The following is a 27,905-nucleotide window of genomic DNA, read 5'->3' as shown; positions in this document are numbered from 1 at the left end:
TAGATAACCAAAGAACACACACAGAGTCGGTCACAGCTAAATGCTATTTATTTAGTATTTATTTTGTTCTTCAAACAAAAGCCAAACTATTTACACTTCTTTTCAGTTGTTCTTTTCCAAAACATTTTCATTACATGTATGCTGTTATTTTAACAACATTCAACGACATATTAAGTGAAGGAGATGGGCTGACTGGGGTATAACCATGAGTCCATCATTACAGTCGGTGTTACAGTAACCAGCAAAACTGAACCAGGTAATCTTTCCATCTATAGCTTCTATCCTGAAGCAGGCGGGTCAAGCTGCTCATCAACCAGGGTCTTTAGACACAATACTGTGGTTTCTCTGATCATAAAAGCTTTTGTAGTGCAGTAAAATAGACTGATGATTCATCCATCACAGTATAAGCTTTTTAAAAAATGTGATAACATTTAAAGTAATAATTCAATATCAATTCAACAGTTATGACATACCAATGCCAACTGTGGCTACTTCACTTACCTATAGAAGACAACTGCACACCACACCCACAGTTGATCAGAAACTTTTAACAAGTCTAAACTGACGGTATTCAATAAACATCAGTTTCCATTTGGATAAAAAACTGCATATGTTTGGTTATAAAGAAGGAAAAAACAAACAAACTATAGAATGACTAAAAACACGAATCTCTTAAATTTAATGAGACATACAGAGTAAAGACGTGGTCCGAGAAGACCTTTCAGATTTTAGACACACCACAGCCTGGTCGCTTCCGTATCGATTCAGTGCCATCACTGATGGTCAGCAGCACTATTAGATACACAGATTTTAGTGTCAAACCCCACAAATACTACAAACCATCATGCATGCCTGTTCTTACAAGCACTCATAAGACAAGTGTGAATCACTATGTCAAAACTGTAAAAAGATCCAACTCCTAAAACATTTTATTCCCCTGGAGTGTAAAGAAAACAAATCAATTTGAGGACGACCTGCCATTCTGGTTCAGTTTTGCCGAGGACTGTATCCAACAACAGATACGACACAGCAACAAGCACGTGCTCTGAGATGAACCTCTGCATATCACCCAGTAAGCCCAGCTCCAGGCAGCACAGACTTCAGCCCTTTGTCAAGCCTGCACCTTCAGCAGTAATCTAAATAGGAAATCTCAACGAATCCACACTTTATTTGGATCAAAACGGAAAAAAAAAAAGGGCAACAAAAATCCAACCACCAGTAAAATTAGATCAACCAAAAAGCCCTCATTGCTCTATTCTTTAGTTAACTAGTATCTTTAAAGTAGATCACATTTACACTTTTATACAGGACAAGTCTGTCAGCGAACAGACGTCTTGTTAAAACGCTCTTTAGAGTACAGTTAACGAGGTGGTTTCCAACTTAAACTGAGAACGTTTTCATTAAGCCATTTCAGACTGAACTATACAATTTAAGGCATGTTGAACAAAGAAATAAAGCAAAAGCCATTATGGAGAAAACTCAAAAACACTAACTTTTACATTATTTACAAAGCTCAGCGTTTATGCTGCTGGGCGTTGATGCTTGTGTGTCTTTGTGTCGTTTGATATTGTGTATCTCTGGTGTGTGTGTGTGTGTGTGTGTGTGTGTGCATGTGTGTGTAGACATTGTTCCAGAGGAGAGCCAATGTAACTTTAGCTGAGTGTGTGCATGTAGTGTGTCTGCCTGCTCCTTTGGACTTGAGAATTTATGTGACATATGATAGTTTTGTGTTTTGTTTTCAAAAGTCCTTTTTTTCCTTGTACAATTCTTTCAGTTCATCCAGTTCCACAGCAGCAGCCTTTTGCGATGGCTGAGATGTAATCCGGCCACGTCCACCAAAACTCATCCCAGCACACTGTCTCTGACATCTGGGCAGGAGAGCGGCTCATCGGTCCCAATGGCTAGAAGACCTTTAAGACCACCATCCGAGAGTTTTCCGGCTGAGGTGGATGATGAACTTCTGGGCAACGCAAGCCTTTGTATCCTCTTCTTAGATGGAGTGTGGGATTAAATCCTTAACCGAACACTTCCAGCAAAAAGGGGATGAAGAGTTGATAAACCTGCAACTTCATCTGTCCAACGTATAATGCCATTGGCCTGCCCACACTGAGGTCAAAAAAAGTTTCTTAGGGTCTAAGTTCAAAAGGACAGGTTTAGGGTTCACTGGTTCATGGGTTGGCTGTAGATAAGATCCTCCTTGCAGAGGGCAGCAAATAAAGCACAGCCAGACTCCTGTGAAAACACATAGAAAGAGTGCAAGACATAATCAGCAAAACTTGGACACAGGCATTAACAGAGGACAGGACTGTATATAAATGATGGAAGTGGCAACTGTTAAAAGTTCTGTTGTGAAGCTTTGAGCTGAATATTTCCACTGTGGTGTTTTTGTGATGAACAAGGGTCAGTGCTTATTGAGACACCAGGGCATAGACTCACAGGCTACCCCACTTTTTCATGCTAACCGGCACCAAAATTTGTTAAATGAACATAAAGTTTCAGCAAGACTTGAAATGCCCACAAGACCACAAAGTCTTTCACCAGGAAGAACTTTAAATAAGGTCACACTAAAGCTTAGTTTTCTTGTAGCCTTCCAAACGCCCTCTGCTGGACGTTAGCGAGAGAATGCGAGTTACGGCAACGCTACACTGGCTTCACTTTTTATTCTGGCCGCTACATCTAGTTTTATTACAGCCTTACAATGATCATCTACCACAATTTTAACTTGCCATAGTTAATTATCAATTAATTTAACAAATCCATGAAGGTGCGGAAAGCAACCTGTAACTTTACGAAAGCTTCATTGACCAATAATTTTTGTCATAGTTTGTCAGCAACCTTTTTCCTGCTGATGGAAACAAGTCAACTAAATGAAAATGTATGGATACTTCCATCAGCAAATAACAAGATGAAGATATTCTGGAGAGACTAGATCCAATCTGAATCAATTCATTAAATTAAGTAATCTCCTCGTGCAGTGAGGTTAGACGCACAAATTTGATCTTCCCCGGAAACAGTAAGTTCTTTTGTTTTGTTTTTGAGGTGGCGGGAAACGACACAACTCCCATCCTTGTTTCTCATGAAAAAGCAACAATTTTGAGGCTTGAGAGGAAGAGAAGACACATGTACACAGTTCACACGTCAAGGAAAATAAGAGGTTTTGCAAAACGTGTGGAGCGCCGCTCACCAGTAAAAACACGACAAATTCTAGATTTTGGTCAAATCGATTTTAGATTTACTATATTTAGTCAACTAATAGAATTTAGGCAACTAAATTATGACTAAAATTAAAAGTTTTAGTCAACAGACTAAATTTACTGTGAAAATTAACACTGTAGAAAAGCATTAAACAAAAACAAAAAGGATAAAAACAATTAAAATCCTGGAAGAACATCTTACCAATGCCAAGCACTTGTCCTCCGGTAGTCACTCTGCAGCTCTTGAGGCTGTCATCAGTGTCCATCTCTTTACTGTGCGTGTTGATCAAACACTCTTGGTGGGCTCTTTGTAGCCACTGCAACATCCATTTTGATAAGTAGCTATCAGTCAGTCTTGGAGCCACTGCAGCATGGCCACCACCTCAGTCCATGTGGTTTTACGTTCCTTCCCCGATTACTTCAGGGCTACTGGCAAACTAAACTCTCAGCGAGTCCCATCTCAAACTAGATTTAAAAAACAAAAAAGATTGGTTTTCTTGAAGAACATTCACTCCATATAATCAATGAATTTTCCTTCATCCATTTTGCATTTTTTTCTTTCTACTCTGAAAGGTAATACAAAAATATGGTTATGTACAGGAGGTGGGAGAAGACGAGCTTCTCGAGTCTCTTATTTCAGTTTGGGAATTTCTTTTTCAGTGACTTTGTCAAAGTCGTAGCAATCCTCCTGTTGTAATTGTGCTCCCATCCCCAAAATTGTACCTCACAGCTTGAATGAACAAAAGTGCATAGGTGAGTCGGTGAGGGCAGGGTGCGAGTGCTTTCAAGGGCCGAGGTGAAGACGAGAGCACCGAGCGGATGCGCTCATACCGTCCTCTCAAGTTCCCCCTCCAGGGTTTGCAGCCCTGCACTCGGTTCTCCACAAAACACAGCCCCATCCTTGATTTTTCTACCTCCGCTCCGCGGCTGATCAAGTCTCAGGACCCACGACACAGATCTAGTTAGAGGATCCTGTCCATGTTGTTGTGATGCCTGCCACTCTTCCTCAAAAACAACGAACCAAAATAAACAAAAACGCCACCACACCACTCAATGTCCTTATGGCAGAAGCGCACTTGCAAACCCCACCCGTCTCATGTGGGAACAAAAAAAAGATAAAACAAAAGAATAAAACTGCACCCACAGATATCCATGTGGCTTGTAAACAACCAAAGCTCCAGTATGGAATAGAAAGAGTCCTTTCTTTAGTCACCATTTGTACGACCAGGATTGTAGAGGCAGTGTGTTCAACTGTATCCATCTCGAGTTTGTCTCTCTCCTCCACTGTGTAAATGAAAAAAAAGAAAGAAAAAAAAAAAAGACCCCGCTCAACTCTTTGAAGCTTTTTTCGGTTTTGTTTCCATTTTTGAAATCTTCTGAGGAACAAAAACAAAATCTTGTATCAGCACGGGTTTCTTGTCATTTTTTTTTTTGGAATACATTCAATATTTTCTTAAGAAAAGAAAAATAATACACACTTCACATGGCAAAAAAAGAAAAAAAAAAAAGAAAATTAAAAACACACAACAAAAATAGCAGCCCCAAGTGCTCATCTTAGTCCAAATACTTTTTAAACTTTGTATATAATGTATATATTTATATATATTTTTCATTTAAAAAAGAAAACTCGTCATTATCAAATTGCAACAACGAATATGTAACACAATATGCTAACATTTCATGCACCGCTCTGTGCACTTGCACATTAAGATGCTGTATTTTTTTTAATTGTTTTTTTGTGGTTTTCTGTATTTCAGAGTCAGAAACTCGACACCTTTCATTCACAAGTTCGAGAGCTGACAAAAGGCAACGTGATCACACCCCCAGGAAAAACACGCTGGACTAAGCCTTCCGATGGATCACCCCTAGACTCAACTAGAAATATTTACCATACCAACGTACATACTTTACATACACTGTGCTGAGCACTGACACGCACCACACTCGCTCTCAAAAAAGAGTTAATGTCTCGATGGCCATGCACCCTATCCAAGTTCTTAGGCACAAATGTGCATTCATACACATACAAGAAAACAACAACAACGAGAAAAATGAGTACCTGTAGTTTTAACTCATTTCTATGAACAGTAAATGAACATGTACTCTAAACACGCACACTGAAAATCTCACTCGCATGCGCACACAGTAATGTCCCTCATGATTCGCCACGTCTGCTTAGTCCCTTTCAGGTCTAGAGACGGCTCCCCATGGGGAGAAGCTCAGGGAAATAAACTAGTGGTGGTCGTCATGTGATGAGAGCAAAGCTAACATTTACAAATATATGCATTTCTGGTTTTCTATCAGGGGATGAAGAGCTGGTGAGAGAAAGGATGTGTTGTGCAATTGCCCTCTCTCTCTCTCATAAACACACACACACACACACACACACACACACACACACACACACACACACACGAGCATTCAGTCACACCCATAAAACACACACGTCCTTGTCTGGAAAGGACCACATACATACACACACACACACACACACACACACACACACTCACTCTAAACATGAATACAAAATGACTATCCAAACAGAAAAGACAAAAATGGCCTCTTATGTTTCATACATCTTGGTAAGCAACAAAAGACAAAAAACTTGTGCAGACTGTATATTACTGACACAACTCAGCCGCCACACATCAGCCACTCCCAGTCGCTCATACACATTCACAAAAATATTCACTTCTAACTAACCCCATTTGTTTTCTTTTTTTTGTCGTTTTTCTTATTTCGTTTTTTTAGGCAAGTGCAAATCTTCAAGTTTTTTTATAATCCATTTTTCAATAGCTTTACTTTTTTATATAAACGTAAAAAACAGAACCAAAAAAAAAAAAAAAAAAAAATGCTAAACAAGAGAAATATCAACAGTGTTTGTCTTTTGAGAAAGGATTTGCTCTCTGATAAGGTTTCAACTAAAGGTCCCCCTGAATTTGAAAACCTAACGTCCCGCCCGCTCGGCCCTGCTCGCTGTTTTCACCGCCGCCTTCCAGTTCTGCTGCACACGCCGATAATGTGCACGTACACACACCGTATGCGCACTGATTCTGAACACGCACGCATACACACACACGAACAAAAAGAAAAACTATTCAAATCCCATCTCAATAAAGTGCATTAGTTCAGTATAAGGTGCTTAATCTTTTGAGTGCCAGAGGATACCCATCATCCTTTTAACCTCACCGCGCCTCACCCCCCCTCTCCCCTGCTCTAGTGATCAACTGGTGCAGCAGGGAGCCCTTTTTATTTTTTCTATCCAGAGGGAAAGAACGAGTGGGAGGCGCAGAACTGGGCGCCTCCACTCCACACCTCCCCCTCACCACCATGCTTGCCCCCCTTTGTACCCCACAACCCCCAGTTCGGTTCCCCCAGCAGTGCACATTCGTCATCAGGTTTGTCTGATTAAAAGACAGAAGGCCTCAGGTAGCTATTGCTGCTGCGCTGCGTCACATCAGTAATCCTCCACCATCTCCATCTCATTCAGGCTCATACACTCGCCCGTGTTGTGGAATGAGTACCCTGCAGGTAGGAGAGGGCACAGGGAAGAGAGGGGAGAGAGTACACCAAGATTAGAGAAGGATGGCACAAGGGGTTAAAGGCTGGCTTAAACACTGACAGGAGGGAATAAAGAAAACGATATCATAAGAAGAGGTCTTGGCTTCTTTTTGGTTTCTTTGCCGATTCGGATTTTGTCTGAAAAGGTTTTCGGAAAGCGAATAAACAGCTGCAGTGTTAGCATTATAAGGAAGGGCCCACTGCAAATTACACTGTGTCAGAGAAGAGTGAATAAGCTGTGTTTATACTGTTTTACATATCAACAAGTTGGACTCTGAACGCTCCCTGAGACGGAGCATTGGTAGCTAGCTGATTTATTATTGCATCTCTACTCTCGGTAGGTCATTTAAGCAGATCAGTGTTATACAGTGGAAACAACCTGGTTTCACTTCACACATAATCCTACTGCACAAATGACTACATTTTCCACTTTGCGTTTCCATGCTAAGCATTTCCTCTAGTGAGTAACTCATGTACTTGATCTGGGCTCTGAACTAAAAGCTGAAGGTGGGTGTGAATAAAAACGAAGGCTCGAAAAGGATCGAAAACTAACTCAAACTAAGCTGTGTAAAAAAAAAAAAAAAAAAAAAAAAAAACTGGCAATATGAACATATACTGGGAACTATAACAAACACCAACAGTACTAAATACACTCTAGAAACCTAGTGAAACAAAAAAAACTGGACAGAAGAAAACTAAACAAAATTAAAACCAAAGAAAAACACTTTTTGGTAAAGCTGTCCATGTACGTGGTGAAGAAGTTCAAATGAAAAACCTTAAAAGCTCTTGAGGTCGCGTACCTAAGATGCTGGGGTCAGAGTGCAGCATCATGGGCTGTTTCTTCTTCATCTTTCCTCCCTGGTTATCATAGAGACCAGCCTTGCCCATGTGGTTGGCCTGAAACATGGACTGCAGAGTGTTGGGATTCATACCTCGCATTGAATCCTAAAAAACACAAAGCAAAAATGATCACGATCGTAACAGTGCCAGGTTGGACGTGACCCTTTGATGTTTCCGTTTTCTTTTCGAGTTTCAATCCAGGAGACTCCTCATAAAGAAATTAAAGTTTTCACTGTCTATAAAAAGTCTTTAATGCTGTAGTGAAGTTATAGTTGTAGTAAAGGAGAGCACTCATTGATGCTGTGTTAATAACAATCCTGCGTGTATGGCTTAGAGGCATGTCTGCATTTACCTGCAGAGGGAAGTTCATGTTCAATCCAGCCACTTCCTTTGATAACTAGGACACAAAGAGAAGAGGAGGAATTAAAGCCACTCTCAGCCTGTTAATAATACTTTTAAAACACATATGTGCAAAGCCTGACCTTCATCCAAAATATTCACTTCCTACAATTTCAATCCAGCTAACCACAGAAGGTTTGTGTGTGAAACCACGTCCATAATGTCTTAAAGAGGACGCGTCATGCTTTTATATATTACGTCGCCTATCAAAATCGTCGACGACTAATTTAATAGTCGACGCGTCGTTTGAAGCTTTGTAAGATCCCAAAAGACGCAGGAATAAGTAGCAGGATTTAAGAGTGTAATAACGGACTGAAACAGAAGATGGCAGCACTGCATGTACAAGGATGCCAGCTGCCGTTAAACCCCGAAGAAGAAGAAGCGGCCCAGCTCAGTTTCGAACAATGGCGGCAGCTAGTTAGTTTTAATATTACTCTTATTATTCTTTCTGGGTCACAAAATAAACGTTTAACATATTTTCAGGCGAGAATGTAGCTGTGTAAACTTCAAATATCTGCTCAGTTTACCAGGACACCACATATTTTCAAAAGCACTCCGATGTTGTCGGAGACGTCTTTTACCCACCAGCTCGATAGCGAGCCGGGGGCTAGGCTCACTAGAGCCGTGAGAATACCGGACCCCCCGGCAAATCGTTTTCAAACCCACCGCTGTCTTTCACTACTCAGGTTAAACATGATATACAAGTCACTTAGATAACTTAAAATGTTATTGTTTGGCTTTTTTCAGTATTTTATTTGTTCCTGAGTAAATCGGTTTGGCTGAGATTAAAGTTATAGTTTTTACACAGCTGAATAAATGTCAGGCAGACAACTGATTATCAGAAGTGTGAGATGCTGGAGAATTTACTCCGGTGTCCTGTTATATTTTAGATAGCAAGGAGTTTATTAAACTTTACCGAAACAACCTGCAAATTTCATTTAAATTCAATAAACTATCATCTTGTCTTTCTTTTTAATTAGCACACACACACACACGCACACACACACACGCACACACACACACGCACACACACACAAGTATGTACAAGTGATCCCTGAGCTTTGACTTCAGACTGCTCTAAACATTCAGTTTCAGGCAGTTTTTCTGTTCTTGGTTGTGAATGATGGCAGTGAGGTTTAAGTGTCTCAAGCTGGCACTGAAAAACAACTCAGTGTTGGTCAAATAAAAAAAAAAAATGTCACAGCGGCTCCAACCATATATTTTATACAGCCTATGAATCCCCTAGGTTTCCAAGTTAACTCACAGAAATTGAACACTACATCAAACACTTGTACAGACTAGAATGTACCATCGATTCCCACCTGAGAAAACCATCAGTTTCCGACTGAAAATGCAAACTACTGAACACAGTCTGTGTCTATTCACAATAAAAATGAACAATTAGCCACTCGTCATACTATAAATTAAAGGCTTTAATGGGCAGGCTTTCTGTGTTCTATAAAGAGAACATTTCAGCAATGTTTTTCTTTTCTTTAAATTACACTGATGTCGTTTACCGAGCAGGTGACATTTTGGACTGATGCTCTTTCAACCTACCTGTTGCTGCTGTCTCTGTTGGTTGGCTTTCTGTTTGGCACGTCGCTCCAGAAACTGTTTGGCGAACTCTTTGGCTTCCACTGTGTCCCCTAGGTAGGACCGGATGAAATCCAGCACTGCATAGGGAGACTCGACCTCCTTCAGGTATGCCACAATTGTGGCAACTTGATAAACACACAACGTGAATGATTAGTGACACAGAAGTGTTGCTGTAATTTACACAGACATCAGCTATTGATGTCTGTAAGCTGAGGGTAAACTCTAAACACCCTTTAGATTGCCAAATGTGATAAAGTTGAACCGCCTACCATCCACAGAGGAGGAGGAGTTGTTGGCAGAGGTGTTGAGAGCGTGCAGCATCTGTTCACACCAGGTGGTGAAGCCGTCCTGAGGCTTCATGCCCTGCAGCAGCTTCAGCAGCTTCTCCTCCTCCTCGGTGCGCTTACGACGGATCATGTACTGATCACTGTGGAGGACACCCAGGCAAATTATATCATTACTATCATCAACTAAAAGAAATCCACTTTTTCCTGCAAGCAGTGCTTTATAACTGGGCAATCCAACAATCCACATCAGCTGAGTTGCCCAGACATGCTCACCTGAGTGATGGGCTGCTGCGGCTGTTCTTAAGGCCCATGTTGTTGTTGCTGTTCCCACGCAGGCCGGTCTGGTTCTTCACAGCCTCGTCCCACATGCCCATGCTGCCCGAAGACCCTCCACTACTGCTCTTACTCTCCAGACTACCCGGCCCTCCCCACATACCGACGCCATCCACCCACTGCCCTCCCATGGAGGAGCTCCCCATCGACAAACCAGAGTGCTGCAAACGGATAAAAATCAGGCTCCATAAATGACCAACAATATGTACGTTTTTATTTTAAACATGCAAATTCCTGCTACATGCTAACATTATCATTGCTGTAGACCTGAATGGTGAACTCACGCGGTCTCTCTGCTGCTGGGCTCTCTGCTGCTGCTTCAGGAGTCTCTCAGTCTCCTGCTGTATTTCCAGCAAAGCCAGAGCCTGGGGTTTTCCTGCCTTAGAAAGCCCAGAAGAGGAAGCCCCACTCCAACTAGAGCTGCCTGCCCCCGGTCCTTGCTGCTGGGGGGTCTGCTGCAGCAATTTCATGATCAGTTCCTGCTGCTGACGACACTGCGGGAACATATGACAGATCAGGCTATAGCTGTGGTTCTCGTTTCTTAGAGGAAAACAGCATTTAGTGCCGCTCAGCAAAGCAAATAAAATATCAAACATTATGAAAACTAAATCAGAAAGCAGCACGGAATATTTTTGCTTTAATGAACAAAGCCAGTAACATATTTAACAACCCCAAGGCAACACATGGGATAAAATGAATGCAAAATTTCTCCACCTGCTTGCGTCTGAAGATCTCCTCCTCCTCCCTCCTTTTCTGCTCCTCCTGTTGCCTTCTCTTCTCCTCCCTTCGCTTACGCTGCTCCTCTTCCTCACGCTTCGCCCTGAGTTCAGCGTCTCGCCTCTCCTGCTGGAGCTAAAGGAAATGCGTCATCAGTAATTGTGAATGAATATTTGGATCTGACGCTGGTATGACTCAATGGACTCACAGTCTGATATTACTATTCAACAGCCCTCACCTTCTGAAGCTGTTCGAGAGTTGGACCCTGAGTAGAAGGATTCATTGTTATGTCCCAAAGACTGGCTTCACCACCTACATGAAAATGAAAAAGGATCATATTAGCGGCAGCAGCTACAGTTTGTGTGTTTTAACTGTGCCTGCCTGTGTGTGCACAAACCAAACAGCAGCAGTCCACACTGTACCTGACGGCTGTGAAGCTGAGGTATGCATGTCCCACATGGACCCTGTATCTGGCACTGACATCGATCTGTTCATCGAAGGCATCATACTCTGCTCACTGCACCTGGGACATAAAGCAACACCCGACGTGTACGTTTACTTTGAAACTAAACATGTCCTCCAAAGTTCAAACTAGGACCGGAATGAACTCCAACAAATTTAGGGCGAAGCCTCCACCCACCTGTTCATGAGCTGGAATAGCTGCTGCTGCTGTTGGAGCTGTTGATAAAGAGCTGCTGCTGCAAGCTCCTGTTGCTTTTTCAGGCGCTCCTGGTCCAGGTTTCCCTGATGAAGGGGAAAGATATAATGTCAACACAAAGGAAAAGTCAGACTCAAAATTACAATAGCAAATTACTGCATCTAGAACAGACTTGCTTCTGGTAATATTTCAGCTACATTTACACACATTTATCCAAGTCAGCATGCAATAGAAAATTCATTAAATCAACTGTGTGACATTAAGAGGTGAGAATTTAAAATTACAATTCCTGCCACCATAACCTGTCTAGAAATGTGCCCTCTCATTTGCATCCTCCCCTCCCCATCCTCTCGGGTGGCTGAGCTCTGACTCACAGTCCCGGCGGGCCCCCGGTTGGGCTGCGGGCGCTGCGTTGGTGGTAGCTGTCTCACCAGCAGGGGCGGCGGGGAGGGACCCGGGGCAAAGGGCACGCGGCCCCACATCTTGATGACATCCCCCAGGGGTTGGAAACCTTCATCACAGCCCCGCTTCACCAGCAGGGTCATGGTGAAGTAGCCAGCCTGAAACCACTCACACATCTCCACCGTGGTGAATGGACCTGGTTGGTGGGCAGGACAGAGGAGAGTTTGCAATGCAGAAACTGACCTTAGGTGTCGGACTAGCTTCATCTCACCTCAAGAAATTAACAGTTTTTATTCATGTTTTTAGAAAGTATCATCAGGAGGAGTACCCTGGATCTCTCCCTGGGGGTCCTTATAGAACCACTTCATGGCAGCCTCGTGAGTTAGCGGCAGAGCAGCTGCCGTGTTCCTGCTCTCCTGCTGCTGCAGAGCCTGGGTGAAGCACTCCTCCTCCAAAGAAGTATCCTGCAGTGATGCCACCATCTTCTCTGCCTCCTACACAAATATAAACAAACATTTATTATCTAGTCGACAAGAGTTGGTGTAGCAGGCTCACCCGTAGGATGAAAAGGTGGCGATGCTAATAGTACAGCTAAGACTCACAACTTTGAATGCACTGATACCAGCTAAAACAAAGCTCAGCAGGTTTTAGACCTAGTCAGACAAGGTTATGTTAGTGATGCTTGTTTAAAGTAACATATGTGAAAATATAAACAATATATAGAAGAGCACAGAACAGACATGCAGACGTCCTTTTCAGTTTCCGGCACATCAATCAGCATCAAATGAACTGCTCTATATTTGCAGCCTCCCCCCTAACCATCGCGTTTTTATTCAAAGCAGTGAGCTTTATCAAAAGACAAAAAAAGAAAAGTGCAGTTCTGGTTTTGAATATTCAGCAGCAAAATAATCACCAGTTTCATCCCTCACCTGAAGGCTGTGAAATGTAGTTTGATTAGACATGATTACATAATTTGTCTGAAATGTTCCTCTTGCTGCTCCTACCTGCTGCAGGTGTTTCATGCCTTCGTCGTCCTCAGCGTCTCCTCCAGATGGCGGGAGTAGAGGAGCAGCAGATGAAGGGGGTGGAGGAGGCAGGCTGGAGGAGGTGGCTGCGCCGCTGGGACTCAGCTGGGCCTTGGAGCCCCCTAATGGAGCTGCATCTGACATACGCACATGAAAAGAAAAAGAAGAAACGAGTAAAACAATGGGCCCTATTTTTAGTGTTTCTATTTATAGTTTAGCGTTTGGTGTTGTTTGATGTGAGCGGTAGAGCCGCCTACTGGCTCTGTGTCACATCCAGCAGCCACAGCCGGTTCAGTAAACAAAGTATCAAATGACTGAGGCAAACATATTCTATTTCAAACCAAAATATCAACATGGCTGAATTTCCTTGCTCAAACACGCCGACCTGAGACTGAAAGGGCTGAGGTCATGAAACCAAAGGTTCAGGATCTCTCACTTTAGAAGCCTTTTTTTAAATTTAAATCATTGCACAATAAAAAGTTGCCTAAATAACTTTATTTTCTGGATTTATACAAAATCAAACAGTCTAATAATTACTGAAATGCAGAAGCATGTATATTTGATATAGACAGTTAACATGTTCTTTTTTTTCTTATAAGAGTTTAACACATTAATGAAATTGCCTAAAACAAATTTTTAAAAAAAGATAATATTGCCGTTTTGTCCTGTTGGCACACTAACACAGAGGTATGTGGAACATGACCTACCTTCACCAGACGTGCTGCTGGCCTTCACAGACTGGCTGTTGCTCAGCTGGGCATTATCCACCACTTGATTAGCACTGCTGGGTTGGGACTCCAGCGATGGAGGGGGACAGTGAGCTGTTGGAGAAGACGAAGGAGATGCTGGCTTTGTCTCACCATCTCCAACAATAAAGATGGCTTCTTTAATCTCTGTGAGGCCAGGAGTGGAAGAAAGGAAGGGGAAAAAAAGTAATGAATCCTCCATTGACTATGATCAGTGAAGGTAAAAGATAGAAGACAACATGTAAATGTAAGATCAAATAAAGACATCCGGTCTCGCCTCACCCTTGTCTTTGTCTCCTTCAGCGCTGTTCCTCTCCATATCAGCAAGGCTGTCTCCCTCCTCTTCCTCTTCCTCAATCCCCTTAAACTCAAACTCCTCCAGGATTGTCTCCTTGCCACTCTTCTGATACAAGATACAGACCAAAAAAAGTGAAGCAATCCCAACAAATAAATATTAAAACAATATCATAACAGTAACAGAAACATCATTCTGAGTACCTTCATAGGCATGAACGCTCCAGACGAGTCAAAAGTGCCCATCTCCCCATCCTCCTCATCTGTACACCACTCAGGCAGGCCGTCCCTATCGTCCTCTAGACCATCGCTGCCTGCGCGCCGACGCCCGCCACCGTGCCCGTCAGAGTCCCGGAAGTCGAAATCAAACTTCCTCCTCCGACCTTCTCCTGGACCACTGTGGTCCCGCCAGCCCGCTGAGCGAGGACCACCATCTGGTAAACAAATGGAAAGTTATTAGCTTCAAAACTGACCTGAGCTACACTCAGAAATTTATTTTTCTGTTTTAACTCAATCTGGAGTTTCATTTTCAAGATATCTGGTTTGGAAAGATCATGATTCATTGAAGCCGACTGCTGAGTCTGCAGAAACTCAGGAAGCTTTAGTTTAACCTAAACCCAGCTGCTTGGTTTTCCCATCACTGACCACTAGATGCCAGTACAATGTCCTTTAAGCTAAAGTTGACACACACATTGTTAACATAGGCTTAAAAACACAGTAATATAACAGTGGAATGATGAGTAATACAAATCTCAGTGATGCTCCATCTTAGTGATTTTAATGAGGCTATACCAAAGTGTAGCTTCCACACTAATGAGTTAGGACAAAAGGTTTATGTCAAAGGAACATTAAAAATTTGATCCAAGTCTTAGCTTGTGTTGACAGCAGAAAGAGGAATAAACAAAGCAGAGTTTATGACAATAAAAAAAACGTTTGTGTTTATCATACCATCCCTACGGGATCCAGCAAGTCTCCAGTTACTGCCCGGCTCCCCTTCGTCTTCCTCCTGCTCCTCCCGTAGGGTGCGCCAGTTATCACTGTCAGCCCTTGTGTACTCTTTCCTCACCGGACCCACGGGACCTCCAGTTTCTTCAAAGCCAGGACGTCCCACCTCCCGCCGCAGCGGCTTCTCAAATCGACGCTCACCCCTGAGAAAAGGAGGGAAATGAAGGGAAAATTAGACCAGTTAGCAGAAGAAAACATGGGCCAGTTTTTAACCCAAGAGCAGTGTGTGCAACCAACACCTCACACTGGAGACAATACATTTGCACAGCTTATCCAGATCTTGGAAGGAAAACTGAAAGAAATACAAAAAATATCTGAAAGGATTACAGACTAGGCTGCACTGCTTGACAGCTGCTCTGAGTAATGATAAAACAGGCTTCTGTTGTGCAACAGAGCACTTGGAGTCATTATTTGCATGACCTTACCAACAATTTAAGGACAGTGCAGGTGCCGTGCGCAGTTTATCCTTACCGGTCGTCCCAGCTCTGGCTGCGGTGAATCTCTCGGACGCTGCGACCGAAACCCACCTCGGCATCTTCAATACTTCTTTGGTAGAATCCACCTTCACCACGGCCTCGGCCTGTTTATACACATTAGAACAAGGCATGTGTGGTTAAGTAGCTTCATCCTGCAGGCAGGTGCACACATCAACACACCATCGAACATCATTCTTCTTTTGTGGTTTCCTTTGCTGGGCTGAACTGTGCATGTGTTTACATTGGCATGTGTTGACAAGGTAAGCGCGTAAGCCCCGTGCTTTTAGGCTGCGGCTGGACAAAAGGAGGACTATTTTAAACAGGCCAAGAGGAAGTGTGTTGCACCAAGATGGTGGAAGAAAGAAGGAAATGAACACTTTAGTAGTTGCCTTAAATAAACTGTTTTACTTTAGCTGGGCAGCAGCCATTGTAGTTTGAGCCGAGGGCTTTAAGCAGCCCTTCTGTTGTTGTTGTTGGACTCTGCAGCACAACTGATTGTGAACAGGCTCAATCGGGGCTATACTTTATTGCCTGTGTCCCTCATCCAACTTTTTTTCCCTGCCGTTACCTCGACCACCCCGTGTGGCTCCTCGTCCACGGACCACTCCAGCTGGGGCCGCACCACCCACTCCTTTTCCCATGAGCCTCAGCACTGCCACACTGTTCACAGACATGGAGAAGTTCCTCTGCAGAGTGAGTTGAACGAGCCAAAAAAAAAAAAAAAAAAAAAAAAAGGAGAGAGGAATGTGAGGAATGTGAGCTCACAGGCACATCTGTCAACTGAATCTGTATGAGGGTGAGATACCACAAGATAGGGCTCAAACAGTTTAACATTTGCAGATATGCATTTGTGAGAGTGTGGCTGGTGCAGACCTGCTCCTCCTCAGTGAGAGGCACCAGTGCCAGTGGCTGCATGGGCTCTTCTTGCAGAATAGCAGCAAACTCCTTATCCTGCATGTCCTCTGGGACCTAAAAGCAACAACAAGAGGACAAAACCACCTCTTAAAAACTTGAACTCTGACTTCAAACATGTTCATATGTTTAAGGATACAGACTTATACACCACTTTAGAGAAGTCCTATTGTTCTACACTATTTATGCTGCTTTGTATGAGTCGCAATTCAGAGTAAGCCTTATTTTCAGCCCGTCGGGTTATTCTGTCTGAAAGAAGCAGTTTTCCTGTAAGGCCATCCTCTCTTCTCTTCTTCTCTAAGACAATTACTTCTGATTGACTGCCCCTCACAAACAGGGGTGAACTGCAGTTCGGTGTTCTGTGCTTATAGACAGATATTAAAGGCAGGGTTTTTGTCAATGTACTCCAAGCCCGGCATCTCATAAACCGGGCCTCGGACCGGTTTGGTTCCGGGCCGCGAGAGTTGAGGCTCAGGTGTGATTTTCAGGGTTTTTAATCGGTTTTCAGCGTTATTTTGTTATTGTTTTTATCATTAACTCGGTTTTCCTGGGTCTTTTCACGTGTGTTATGAATAACTCTTCTTTGTTTCAGTAGCGGTACTAGTTTTATTTTGTTGTATTTTTCCACGACACCTTAAAGGCCGGTCCGTGAAAATATTGTCGGGCATAAACCGGTCCGTGGCGCAAAAAAGGTTGGGGACCGCTGCTTTAGCTGATATCCATCTCCTTGTGTCAACAGGTGACTGTAAGCTTACATCATTTTTGCCCCATGTGAATGGGATTCAGTGTTTCACATTGGTATAGACTGTAATAAATAGAGAATGAGTAAACTATTAACCAACCTTGTTGTCTTTGACATAAAGTGCTAACATCTCCTCTCGGCCGTAGCGGTACTCGGCCAGCTTGTACTTTGGCATGGCGGGGGAAGGAGGGGGAGACGTCACACTCCCCCCACTGGACAGTGCACGGAGCCTGTGAGTAAAAGACATAGGATAAAGTACTTTACTTTCAACAACAGGAATTAAAGCGACTGTCCAGTACAACAAATAGGTGTTTTGCAACTGCATGCTAAAGCTTTCAAAGCTGTGTATTTGCTCTACTTTTCCCCCCAAGCTAATAACAATCTCTGACATGTAATGTAAAAAACAAGCTTTATAAATAACTTGGTGCAAATTCCCCAGTTGGCTCTGAACGCACGCACACACGAAAATCAGAGCAATTGTGTAACCTTGACACAATTCCTTTTAATCTCAATTGAAGAAAAATAACTAATAGCATCTTGCAGCAGGAAATTTTTTTTAGTAAATGTTCTGTAACAAATTCCTCCCACACAGCTCCCCCTGAACACACTTGGCTCAATGCTGACGATATATTAGCTTTCCAATCTCAAGATTTCATTTTAAAAAGCTATTACTAGCTGGCCAACTTCCAAGGCCTGCTGTTTAACAATGGCTCCTTTCACATGCCTCTACAGAGTGTGTCACTGACTCTCAGCTCCACATCAAAACCATATGCAGCTCAGAGATGGAGAGGCGGGTGTGGGGGGTAGAAAGGTAAAGGGAAGCTTCATGAAAGCCCAGTTGGTAGCATGTAGCAAATCAAAGAGGATAAAAATAAGTGGAGCAGCAACTAATATGCATAATAAGAGAAGCGCTCAGGAAGCAAGCCAGTGGGTGGGTTACTAAGAAATATTTGTGCATCATATGTACCCACCTGCATTTACCTGCAGCAAAACATGAGCTTTCCTCCCTAACAAGGATTCAAATATCCTCTACACACTTAAATCTCTACATGAATAATCCTTTGAGAGTCTTACAAAGATTGGAGTAAGAGAAACTACACCAACCTAAAAGCATGGCCGAATATTTTACTTTGAATTTGACCACAATGACTAACATAGTTGCAGGCTGCGCTGCCAACTAAAGCTCGAATGGTCTAAATAATTTCGTAAGGTTAACTGGCCTTTAAAGACGTGTAAACATGCTGGTCAGGCAGCTGTATGTGGCGAGCACATGAACCGGCTGCTCTGTAACTATATTAAAAAGGGTACGAGGATGAAAGTGAGCTACGAGAGCCACTGAGAGCAAAGCAGCTGCAGATGTGTAAAGGCAGAAATATTCTGTGAGACTGGCACTGCACCAAGAATGCACACAGCAGTCACGGGCCGTTAGAGATGGAGAGCTACCAAACTGCAGACTACGCCCCCCCATTAATCGCTGCACAAACATTCACTGAGCTACAGAAACAGCAGAAGGAAAGAGAGATGGACAGGAGAGAGCAGTGACAAAACCGACACTTTGTTACCACTGAAATGACTAACCACGGCGGGGCGCCTGCAAGCAAGACTCATTTTTAAAAGCACTTTCATATCAAGTTTAAACGTCTTCAGCAACGTCTTTTTTTTTCCCCATGTGTTAACAGACTGTAACGGAATTTAAAACTGAGACCTTCCTCTAGGGCTGCTCAATTAATCGAATTTTAATCACGATTACGATCTGGGCTTTCAACGATCATTAAAAATGACCGAGCCGATTATTAGCCCCTCCCTCATTTATCCGCGACACCTTAAAGGCCGGTCCGTGAAAATATTGTCGGGCATAAACCAGTCCGTGGCGCAAAAAAGGTTGGAGACCGCTGATTAAGAGGACCCGAGGGAAGCTCGGAAAGCTAAGCAGAAGTTATTTGGAGAGTGACTGCCGTTGGTTGAAAAGAGTTAAAAAAAAAAAAAAAAAACTTCAGTGGTGTTGCACACTATTTTATATTATTTTTTTAAAGTCATTGTTAACCCTTTAAAGCCGGTCAGAGCAGCACGCTCCGTTTTGCGTAACTATTTTTAAATCCCTGTAGAATCTGAACCGTGTAAGCTAGCGCAATAATTTGTTTTGCACATGAAACCGGAGGAGTTGTACTTACATCTGATGCCATCAGCTTGTCCTCGGTCACGGTTTCGTTCCACATATAGCTTTGCAAAAATTGCATAAAAAGCGCTTGCATGAACAAAAACATAATATTCCAGAAACACGCTTCGCCGTTCCTATCAGCTGTTCGTAACACTTCCCACAGTGAAATGATGCACATGCTGTTTTCTTTGCAAATTTTTTGTTTTTCCTGCAGTATATAAAAATTGCTGTATCTCCAAAATAAAACTATGAAGACACTCAAAATAAATTTCCTGTGGTGGGAAACTATTTTTTGCAACTTTATTGTATTTAAAGTTTTAAGGGATAAACCTCTTAAACTTCTCCAAGTAGAAATATATGTAAACAAAACAAAAGCGATTTTCAAATTTTTTTGTAGTTTATTGCACTTTTTTGAATTTTATGTAATTACTATGCACTTAATGCATACATATTATTAAAATATGGGCTATAACAGTTGTATTGATGTATAGCAACTTGAAATGCTCCCACAAATGGCACTACAGCATGTAAAAAAAAAAAAAAAAAATAATATAAGCTCTGGTGGACTTGGTTCTATAGTAGGTCTTAAAGGGTTAAATAAATATCGTCAAATAATCGTGATCTCAATTTCAGTGAAAATAATCGTGATTATCATTTTTGCCATAATCGAGCAGCCCTACCTTCCTCTGTACTATTTGTTGCCTTTAAGAACCTGTGTAATGATTTCTATGTGAAGACTGACCGAGAATTTATTGTAAGAATCCGAGAATATTATGCTTGATTCTTAGTGTCTACCATTAGTGTCGCTCTCTTCTACTCCCAGCGCCAACAGTGAGCAACACTAGCCAAGAGTAGTACCGAGTCCACAAAAGCTCAAACACACATTCCAGAGAAGGACAACAGAACTGACTTCAGACAACATTTCACTTATGAAAAGTGAGTAGCGAAGCTAGGCTTAGCCAGGTAGCTGATGTGCTTTGGGCATACCATGTAATTTCACCTAATGGTAACCATTAGCTTACCTGCTAACATGGTGACTAAAGCCACAACAAAGTCTGTTTTATCCAACTGAAGTTTGATCAAACAGAAAATAAGGCCTTCAGGGGAGAACTAAAGTTTACACGTGCATGATTCATTCACACTTGTAAACGAACTGCATGCTCTCTCCTGTTACAACATATTGTCTTATGTGGTAACTTGGCCGCCTATATTCAAACTGCAGAAAGATCCAACCAAGGTATGACATTACAAATGTTTATATTTCAATTTAAGTGTTCATTTCTTGGTCACATTGCCAATCCAAACACAAAGGATAGGTCAACACCCTGAAGCCAACTGAAGAATGAAGGCTGCTTATGCCATCTGCACAGCTAAGGTTACTTAACAGCATCTCTAACAGCCGTTTTCATACCGGTTTACTCTTACGATGATTTTCTCAGGTAATGCTGGTGCCACCTTCACACAACTCATTTTGTCCAACAAAAACTCATAAACCAAAAGACATCAGCTCTACTTTAATGAGAGACCATTAAAAAAAAATCTAAGTATTTCAGGTCATCGCTTCCATTTTGGGCCTTTGTTTTCATGGTTTTTGGTACGGACACTCTGAACCGTTTTGGTTGAGCTGAATTTGATCGAACAGCAGCTTATGACCTAACCAACTTCACTAACCCCTGATCTTTTCCTAGTGTCATTTTCAGGGGAACGAGTCCAATTGACACAGGACGTTAAGACTTAAGCAAATTGCCATTGCGATTTAACGGCCACATTCAAGAAGGTCATTTGGAGGTTGCTTAAATCTGCACATTTCATTATGTCCAAAGTTTCCTTAAAAATAAAAAAACAGAATGGCACTCAGCATAACTCATCCGCTTTTAATTTTCCCCCACAAATAAAAACAAACACAAAATAAGCACTTGGTTCCTCTGGGAAATATTTCTTTATAAAAAAAATTGAAAATATATAAATAATAAAATATAAAATAAAATACAAATATTACCATTCTGGGCCGAAGTTAAGAGTCTCAGCAGTCATATTCCTCACGTCCACACAGAACTGAGTATCTAAGGAGGAAAAAAGTATCCAGATTTCTTTGTGTTTTTTCTTTTTTGTGACGAATAAAATGCAACTTTGAAAAGGAGGGTTAACAAAAGAAAACGGTTCCTTACCCTGTCCAGATAATCGGAGCAGGCTGGACTGGGCTGGACCAGGCTCGAGCTGGCTGGCTTTAGTTAGGCTTAGGTGACTAGAAGGCTGAGTGGTGCTTAAGCTGTGGTCACAGAGCTCCCCAAACACACAAAGAGAATAGCTGCCAGTTTCAGGTGCTTGAGGAATACCAGGTTATCAGGTCCTAACTAAGGAAGGGCTTTCAATGATAAGTTTGGAGAATGGAAGCTCCTGCTACTCACAGCCAAAAAAGGTTGTTAACATAAAAAAGAAACGAAAAGAACCTTAGAAATTAACAATGGAACAAAATAAAACACTCTTGCTAATAATGTCTTCTTTTTTTTTGTTTGCGATTTCCTTTTTGTTTTTTTACAGCAGTTATATCTCACATTAACGTTAAAAATATGAACTGATTGATCAAAAGACGTAACGCAGGAACAAAATAACAGCCGAAAAAACAATGAAATAGGCTGCTGGAACAGCTGCCAAGAGCAGACGCGACTCGCACTCCTCTTCTCCTTTCTCTCACTCCCTCTGTGCCGTTTTCTCTCGCTCCAACTGAAATGTGGACTGATGGAGACCTTCTAGGTAACTCCTTTATTTCCTGACCTCCTCCCTTTGCACCACTGGAAAAAAAAAAAAGAAAACAAAATAGTGTTAAACAGAGACAGAATGAGAGAAATATAAAATTTCAAAGAAAAATGGGAAGAAGTAAACACTTCATAAATTAGCTGCTGCTCTTGAGATGCTTTTTCACCGCTTGGCAGTCCACCTCTGTTGTAAGTGAGTGAAGGAACCATAATTTGATTTTCTCCGCAAAGACTCGACATACCATTTACGCAGCGTGCCTGGGACTCACCAACAGATACCCAATTTGATCAATGTGTTGCAGCACTCTGAGTTGAGGGGAAAGTGCTGTGGTATTCCTTCACTGAATAAATGAAAACTATTTCTAGTATAGCACTCAGTCATACTCCAACATTTCTGCTGCTCACAGGAGATTTTCCATCCTGAAATACACCGAGTCTATTTCAGTCATGTTGTGAACCAGATGCTTCCTAAACCATGCAGCTGGCTGGGGATGATTCCTCAAAATGTCATGGCAACTAAAGCAATATCCAGGCAACTAAACTTCAGCAGCAAATGCTCACATACACATACATACATATATTGCCCCTTTAACATGAACACCACTTAGGTTCGCACACTGATGACTAAACACAAGCCATATTTTCCAGCTTCTTCCCATCTTGGTGACTACTTTCCTTCAATATTCCCTCACCACAGACGCTGAACAAAAAAGGTTAAGTTCACAAGTTTTCACAACATTTTATTAAATGGCCATCATTGCATATAACCGACACTTGCAAGGTTACCTACGCACTTTACAGAGATTGGCTACATGGTGCTAGCAAACTAGAGAAAATAGACATTGCTGTTTCAATCGGTTTCGTTTTAAATTAGCTTTGTCATCTTGCATTTGCACGGATGTTACTTTCTCTGCCCTCTAATGCGCTGTTTTGCTACACGCTTAGTTATGTTGGTAGTAAATACTGCACATGAGGAAAGCATGAAGAGAAGAAAACTTTACTCAGGCTTATTACAGTTTGATTTATTTAAACTGAAACAAAAGATTCCCAACAACTGACAATCTATGTGAAAATAAATAGATAAATAAATTTTAAAAAAGAAGATAAAATGATGTTGGCTACGATGGTTTGAAGCCAATTTTTCCTCTCCCTTTTTTGTTTTTCCTTTTTTTAGATGAACCCTGTTGCAACAGAGCCAAGAAGCTCTTCTGTTGATAATGTTAGCCAATGACACACACTGGTTCAGAGAAGCTGTAGGTTTTATTATTCTTACAGTTGGGGCTGTGCCATCCTTCACGATAATATTGGTATAAAATATTTTCACATCTTATAAAACCGCCACAGTGCAATATCATTGCTATAGTAAGGCATGCATTTACAATCCCTAGTGTGCACTACAACAAGACAAGGCCCAGACATGTCTGAGAGCAAGAGTCACATGTCATTCTCCAACGACTATTTAACTAAAGACTGAGCTACTTAAACAACCTCCAACAAAGCACTATGCTAAAAAAAAATGTGCAAGAAAACTGCTCCTGCCAAAGGTGGAAACAAACTTTTCATGACTTGAAGAAAAAGAACAAAAAACACCGCCAACTACAACCAGGCTACAAATGACTCAACCTAGCATGGTTAGCTGCACTTGTTATGAAAAAGAAGAACAAAGTGGATGGAAATTAGGCAATTACTGATGCAGTTACATGAAAAAAGAGACTTAAGCACCTGTTTAAAAAGCTCAGCCTTAGATAGAAAATACCAGGGAAAAAATACTGCTTTTTTTTTTAATGTGACAATATTGTGCAGCTTCTTTAACTTTATTTACTGCTAAACTAAAGTGTTACGCACTTATTCACACTATTGCTTAAAACTTCCAGGGAAAACACTACCTGGGCTAACTGTGTCACCAACATTTAACTATAAACGCTGCCGCATGTTGTTTCATTAGACTCACAATTCAAATTAGTACACGTGCCATCAGTGACAGCTCACCAGAAAATAAGGATGGAAAATGCACTTCATTTAGTTACACTTATAAATGCTGCTGCCTAGGAGTGGGCGATATAAACGATATACGACAGAAACGATATAAATTTGGCCAACGATAGAGATTTTGACTATATCACTCTATCGCGATAGCGCATGTTGATGATGTCATCAAGCTGCGCCTGTTTTGGTTGAAAGCATCGCACCGGCTAAAACCATTATCATCTGCAAATTATGGCGGGCGACAGTCATAGCAAAGAGATGAAGCACTTTTGAAATATGGGGAAAGCCAAAAACTGCGCTTCCTCCACTTCCGTAACATTGATTCATTAATGTTGAATTCTCTCGCAGCTGTTCTAGTCCCATGTTGTTGCAGTATATTAATAACTAACCTCGTATTGTGGATGAATAATCTCAGTTGTTCTCCTGACTGAAGTTTGGCCCGTGTACAGCATCCTGCTATGCGATTGCATTTGTCCCAAACCACCAGAATCTCTCACGTTAACTTTTATCGAGTGGAAAAAAAGTTGGCGTTCATCCTCCAGCTTCACTGTGCTAATGTTATGCTAACATAGCTGTGTCGCTAGCAATCACGTAGCATAACGTTACATACCAGGTAGTCCAACTTCAGTAACCCTGCAAACGCCACTGCTGTTTATTTTTCTGTCTTCATTTATGTTGGAAGTGGTAGCAGAGCTGTACGTTTTAATTAGTTTCAAAGATCTCTGTCAGAACATGGTATGAAATGTTTAGGTGTAAACTAGCGAGCTAAATTCCTGTTAACTTGTAACTCCGTTAAATTTAATAAATTCTGTTTTCATGGATGCTAAACTTAATTGTTACACCCGATAAAGCAGCAATGCTGATGATTTAATTAAAGATGAAAGAATTTAGACCGTTTTTAACTCTTAGTGTTCGTTTGACTTTGGGACCTAAAGAAGACGGAGTTTTGGACCCAGATTACTCCGCGAAGCTCCTCACTACGGCACCGGAATGCTCTGACAATCCATCAAGCAGTGCGGCTTACCAAAGTTGAACTAAAACATTTTTTAACAGATTTTTGCTCGCCCAAATCGGTTCGAGGTCAGTAAGCACAACCAGAATTCATACATAAGGCACACTCTCGATTTTTGAGAAAATTAAAGGATTTTAAGTGTGCCTTATAGTGTGGAAAATACGTTATACAGAAGAAAAGAATATATCGCGATATATATCGTTACCGCACATGCTTCAAATTATATCGCAATATGAATTTTAGGCCATATCGCCCAGCCCTACTGCTGCCTGCATTTTTCAACATTCAGTATTGTTTCTGTAAAATATAATTACTGCAAATTTTCTTTGGATATAATTTTGAGACTCAACTGGACACCCCCACTAACAATGTAGTTGCTGCCCTTTTAATCAGAGCATCTCAAATACAGACAGAAACTTTTTTTTAAACTTTTCACCTAAACCTCTCTCCAGGAAATCCTAGCAGCTAGGATGCTGGCCTTTGTTATTTTAAAGCAAATGTCCAAAACCAATTAATTAATCTGCTCACCTGTTTAAAGACCGCTAACCCACTCAACCTACAAATGAATGCAATTTCCTAGCAACTGCACAGTACATCCTCCTATTGTATTACTAAAGTTCAGTTTTTAAAAAAAAAGCCCCACTGCTCACATATCCCTGTTTTCTTGGTTTAAAAAAAAGAAAAGGAAAAAAAAGTAGGAAAATCGAGGTCTTAATTGAACTTTTGTACCTATAAGAAATCTGCTACATTGCCAGTAGATATGATTGCCTTATTTACATTAGTTATTACATTCATTATCATTTTAGAAGGCAATACAAATTGATGGAACTACTCAGTGCATAATCACTGCAACTGGTAAAGATTTTAAAGACAGAAAACAGAAAAATGTAAAAAGGAGAATTTAATAATTACCGAGTAAGCAGATTTAAGAGCAGTCCACATTAAACTATTAACACTGCAATACAGACATGTTTAAGACAAATGGAAGATACTGAGCAGGTCCAGTTTACATTCCAATATACAGCAAATATAAAATCTTAATTTAAATTTCTCTTCTGAATTATTGGGGGAAAAGACCATTTTATGCATTTGTAAACCAAAAGCATATAAACTTCTACATGAATTTAAAAGACAGTAGGACCTAATGAACTGTCATGTGTGAACAGGAAAATTGAAACATGCCCTTTAAAACAGGATTCAAACCATTCCAGTCACACAGTTCCCAGTTTGTGTTTGTCAGACATGTTCAGGCTCCTGATCAGAACGCAAAGTACTTTTTTTTTTTTTTTTACATGAGTACTGTACTTTAAACAGGTGTACTTAGCAGGTGTACCAATTGTCAATTTAAAAGCAGCACAACACCACTTAGGTCACATGTAAAAAAAAGCTTTGTTTTCCTTCCCTCCCTCAGCACACCCTGAGGAAATGTGAAACTTAAAGAAAAGTGCATATTTCCAACACCTGTAATACCAGGCTCCAGTTATAATGGCCAGATCAGTTATGGCTTAAGGGAAATCCAGAAAGAAAATAATTTCACAGAGAAAACCTCACCGAATAAAATGACACTTTATTGCTCTTTAAGCTCCTAGCAGATATGGCAAATTTTTCTTTACTTTTATGCGCCGTCCAACAGACTTTTTTTTTTAACTTCGTTTAATACCCTGTATCAACTTTGCTTAAAAAATTATAATAAATAAATAATTAAATAAATAATGCAAGGTCGGAATATGGGATTTCTTGTGCGTATGAATATTAGCAAAACTCATGCACTCCAAAACGTGGCGGGATAAAGATTCCACTCTGAGTAAAAGGGAGCGGTACCAGTGGCTCAAAGTGATACAAGTGCAAGCAAACTTGCAACTCTGACTAAATTAACTATACCGATGGTGCTAAATGTGGCTAACATTTAAACAGAACAGTCGGAGTTGACGTTAGCTACCGACAGTTGTGGCGAGCTACGCTAGCGCGTACCCTGCTCGCCTCTCAAGCCAATTAGAGCGAACTGATTTGTGGGCAAAGTGCAATAAAGCCCTAGTTACAACCTCACTGGCCTCGATATCATATTTCTATTGCATATGAGCAGTTGCTAGCTAGCTTGCTTCGTAACTTAGCACAAGGTATGCACTGATCGTAAAGGCCTTGGCTTGTAGGTTCAAATGACACCAGATATGTCGGCAAAGGGGGCGGAGTATTGGGATCTGAGTCCCCGGCCTGCTCCGCTAATGTGCGGACGACCACCAGCGCCACTCCGCTGTCGGTACTAATGCGTTGTAAACAAAACAAACAACAGCAGAAACAGAATTTTAGCTCTTAAACAACTCAGTGAAAATGTTTTTTTTTTCATGACAGATAACACCGACCCGTTCGAGCTGCAGAAGCTATTAGCATGTTAGCTCCCGTTAGCCAGCTAGCTAAAAGACAGGCAGCAAAGAGGAACCATGGCTTACCTTCACTGTTTATAGCTACCAGACTGCTTGTCTGCACGGCGTGTCTACAGCCAATTTATCGAATGCATTGGTCTCTTTAAACACTGTAAACGTATTCATTCGACAGAATAGTACTTTCAGAAAGTCGTGCTCTGTATTTTATTTATTATTTTTTTCCCCTCTCCACCAACGGTCGCTTCTGCGTATCAGTATGTGTCTGCTGGCTCCCAGTCGCTGCTCTTCTTGTTGTTTGTGTTTCGGAAACATGGCCGTCAGTGTGACACCACGTGACTGGACATTGACAAGCGCCTAACCAATGCTGTAGCAGGGCAAACACACCCCTATTTACCAGCCTGGACACTGGAGTGTACTGCACGCCG

At 41.5% G+C, this 27,905-nt stretch overlaps 1 protein-coding gene across 6 annotated transcripts; it reads right to left on the bottom strand.

Annotated features, from left to right (window-relative positions):
* Positions 1-30: 30 nt before the first annotated feature.
* gigyf1a (GRB10 interacting GYF protein 1a) lies at positions 31-27,778 on the bottom strand. 6 transcript variants are annotated; one of them, XM_082526493.1, is made up of 26 exons: positions 27,547-27,778; positions 21,514-22,137; positions 21,345-21,408; positions 17,288-17,417; positions 16,407-16,502; positions 16,102-16,219; positions 15,529-15,637; positions 15,001-15,200; positions 14,257-14,486; positions 14,041-14,158; positions 13,720-13,905; positions 12,992-13,149; positions 12,316-12,481; positions 11,960-12,183; positions 11,568-11,671; positions 11,350-11,450; positions 11,166-11,239; positions 10,925-11,062; positions 10,495-10,704; positions 10,151-10,371; positions 9,860-10,017; positions 9,552-9,715; positions 7,948-7,992; positions 7,556-7,700; positions 3,397-6,719; positions 31-2,232 (listed from the first exon to the last, which is right to left on the bottom strand). In XM_082526493.1, the coding sequence occupies exons 3-25, from the start codon at positions 21,377-21,379 to the stop codon at positions 6,652-6,654; spliced, it is 3,198 nt and encodes a 1,065-aa protein (XP_082382619.1). In that variant the 5' UTR covers positions 21,380-21,408; positions 21,514-22,137; positions 27,547-27,778; the 3' UTR covers positions 31-2,232; positions 3,397-6,651. The 6 variants fall into 6 exon arrangements, with proteins under 6 accessions (XP_082382619.1, XP_082382618.1, XP_082382620.1 ...); XM_082526492.1 differs by having other exon boundaries at positions 14,041-14,161; positions 27,547-27,777; XM_082526494.1 differs by having other exon boundaries at positions 11,350-11,444; positions 14,041-14,161; positions 27,547-27,777.
* Between the last annotated feature and the right edge of the window lie 127 nt (positions 27,779-27,905).

Source organism: Aulonocara stuartgranti (assembly GCF_965226115.1).
Source record: "Aulonocara stuartgranti genome assembly, chromosome: 3".
Lineage (NCBI taxonomy): Eukaryota > Metazoa > Chordata > Actinopteri > Cichliformes > Cichlidae > Aulonocara > Aulonocara stuartgranti.
The sequence above is the reverse complement of the archived record's forward strand: the minus strand, read 5'-3'. Positions and strand labels throughout refer to the sequence as shown.

Bases quoted from the DNA above. Each gene is read 5' to 3' on its own strand.
- gigyf1a (XM_082526492.1), bottom strand. From the start codon at position 21,379: ATGACTGCTGAGACTCTTAACTTCGGCCCAGAATG. The intron at 13,150-13,719 runs GTAGGTCATGTT...TGCGTATGTCAG, and splicing joins CAGCAGCACGTCTGGTGAAG to ATGCAGCTCCATTAGGGGGC. The intron at 7,993-9,551 runs GTAGGTTGAAAG...TTTGTGTCCTAG, and splicing joins AACAGAGACAGCAGCAACAG to TTATCAAAGGAAGTGGCTGG.